This window comes from Helobdella robusta, assembly GCF_000326865.2.
Source record: "Helobdella robusta unplaced genomic scaffold HELROscaffold_7, whole genome shotgun sequence".
In the NCBI taxonomy this organism is placed as follows: domain Eukaryota; kingdom Metazoa; phylum Annelida; class Clitellata; order Rhynchobdellida; family Glossiphoniidae; genus Helobdella; species Helobdella robusta.
The window spans coordinates 3,346,456-3,348,943 of NW_008705398.1; the positions used below are offsets into that span (position 1 = coordinate 3,346,456).

At 32.1% G+C, this 2,488-nt stretch overlaps 1 protein-coding gene across 1 annotated transcript in view; it reads right to left on the reverse strand.

The window, feature by feature from the left end:
* The window catches only part of HELRODRAFT_164987 (hypothetical protein), a gene marked incomplete at both ends in the record, with an annotated part of 1,002 nt that extends 732 nt beyond the window's left edge, over positions 1-270 (reverse strand). Inside the window, one exon of the mRNA XM_009030897.1 lies at positions 37-270. Coding sequence (XP_009029145.1) covers positions 37-270 — 234 coding nt within the window. The remainder of the gene's footprint in view (positions 1-36) is intronic.
* Positions 271-2,488: the final 2,218 nt, after the last annotated feature.

Consider the following 2,488-nt stretch of genomic DNA (forward strand, 5'->3'; position numbering starts at 1 on the left):
ATATTCTAATTTATTCAAATAGACAAAATCGATAACTTGAAATATTTCCTGTATTTCGGCGTCCTTTGTGTTACCTTGAGGAACAAGTTTCAATTTTTCACTTTCCAGCAGGCTTTCAACATGACTAATTAAAGATTTTTTTAAATTAACTAATTCTTTGACTGAGTAGAGTTGTTTTATGTTTTCCAACACTTTCAAATTTTCAGCTTCTACTCTGAAGTTAAACAGAAAGCACAATAAATCATCAGCATGTATTGTCCGTGCAGCCATTTTTCAAAATTATCCGGTCTGGTTTTCCGTAAAAGCAACAAAATTTACAAAGTTAATTAACAGAAATTAACTTAAAAATTAGATATTTTCCTGTTTTAACCAAAAATTAATTCTACTAAACTTAAATTTAAGAATATTTTTCAAAATTAGTTAAATTAAAACGAGAGAGAAAACGTGCGTTGAAAAATGAAAAATGATGCTAGACAAACGTAGGATGTTCCTCAACAAATTATCACCAATTCTTTTATTGGCCTTTCACAGGCGGCATCTGGCCAAATGCCAAATATTTCCACACTTAAAAAGACTATTCGAAATTCCAGGCGTCTTGTTAATCATGCACCACCAAATCCAAATTTTTTGGTAGACTTAGTTATCCCTAATGACTATCAAATTACGCACAATTGATAGCATGATAGTCCTAACCAAATTTTCATTTTATCAACTCATCGAAATATGCAGCTTCTTTTACACTCTGAAAATTGGTACGTTGATGGAACTTTCAAAACTGTGCCCCACTTGTTTCATCAAGTGTACACTTTTCATGGAATCTGCAACGATTGCGTTATTCCTGCTGTGTTTGCTTTATTTCCATCAAAAACAGAAGAAACATACAATCGGCTATTCCAACAGCATATAAATTTGCAATCCATTTTAGCTCCAACCTCAATTACAACTGATTTTGAAACAGCCGCTATGAACGCTTTTCACAATGTATTTTCCGAATCATAACAGAAAGGATGCTTTTTCCATTTTGGTCAATGCCTGTAGAGAAACGTTTAAGCAAACGGTCTTCAAAATAGGTAAAAACATCTTGACATACTTTTGCATAAAAAACGCATTTTTCACAATGGTTGCAAAATAAACGCATTTTTTAGTTGTTTTAAATTCTATTACAGAAATGGCAAAGGATAGAAAAGTTCTAAACAGTGGCGTTCCTTCGGCTTCTGAAGCCCGAAGCGGAAATATTTGTGAGGCCGTTTGATTAATTAATAATCAAAATTGAACCCGAATTTCTTTACTTAAATTATCGTTGACAGTTGTGGGTGACCAGCTGCGGTAGGTTCAATTCATATCGTGTAATATAATACTAATTGCTAACTATCGTGTAATCGTTAAAATGCCGAAAACTCTTCACCATTCGGCCTAATTTGTCAATTAATTGCCAAAATTGATTCATTATTTGGCTTAATTAATTATTTTATCGATTAATTGGTACAGTTGTTGGTGTTGTGTTCAATTCCTGACCTTCGTCAATACTGTCGTTCAATAAACAATCTATTAATGAATATTTGAAAATAATTTACATTTGGACTCGTTTCAATTAATTTCGACAAATTTCAACTTTAATTCGAGTGAATTTCAAGCTAATTGCACTTGCTCGGCTCGCGATCGAACCCTCTACGAGAAGGTCTATAAAAAACGGTCGGCACTAATAATGGCCGGACCGCTTCGATACACCTGCCTCCATTATTTTACCAAAAAATCACCGCCAAAATTAACGATATATTATATAAATATATATATATATATAATATGTGTTTATAATGTATAACGTTCATGGGGTTTGTAATTGCAAAAACTATAACTTCAAATTAGCCTCACGATAAATTTTCCCCCACGATGAATTTTCCCATGATGAATTTTCCACGATGAATTTTCCCCCATGATGAATTTTCCTCCACGATGAATTTTCCTCCACGATGAATTTTCCTCCACGATGAATTTTCCTCCATGATGAATTTTCCGTGATGAATTTTCCGGACACCATTTCGCTGCGTAATTAATTACTATTTTTTAAATGGTTTGATAAGAATATTATCGATTTTCTTGCTTAAAAAAGTACCGCCTCATGTATGCAAGTATATAAAAAGATTTTACCACTCATTTTGAACATTAAAAAAAGTTTTATAAAACACAAACAGTTGACAAAACGCGTCATGTGTTTCACTAATGTGTAAACAGCTAATGTGTTTCTGTTACAAATTATAAAACCTGCACTTGATATCTAATAATTTTTATTTTTTTGAAACCACCATTGTCCTGACACCACAATTTTAAGTAACAAACAGTCTGTCGTACTTTGTCTTGCTGCTGAAAATATCAAAACAATCTTATCGGCATTATTATAAGTAGTAGCAGTGTTAGTATCAGTATTAGTAGTATTATTATATGCACTTTTATGGAAAAAACTTAGAATGATAAATCTTATTTTTATTTT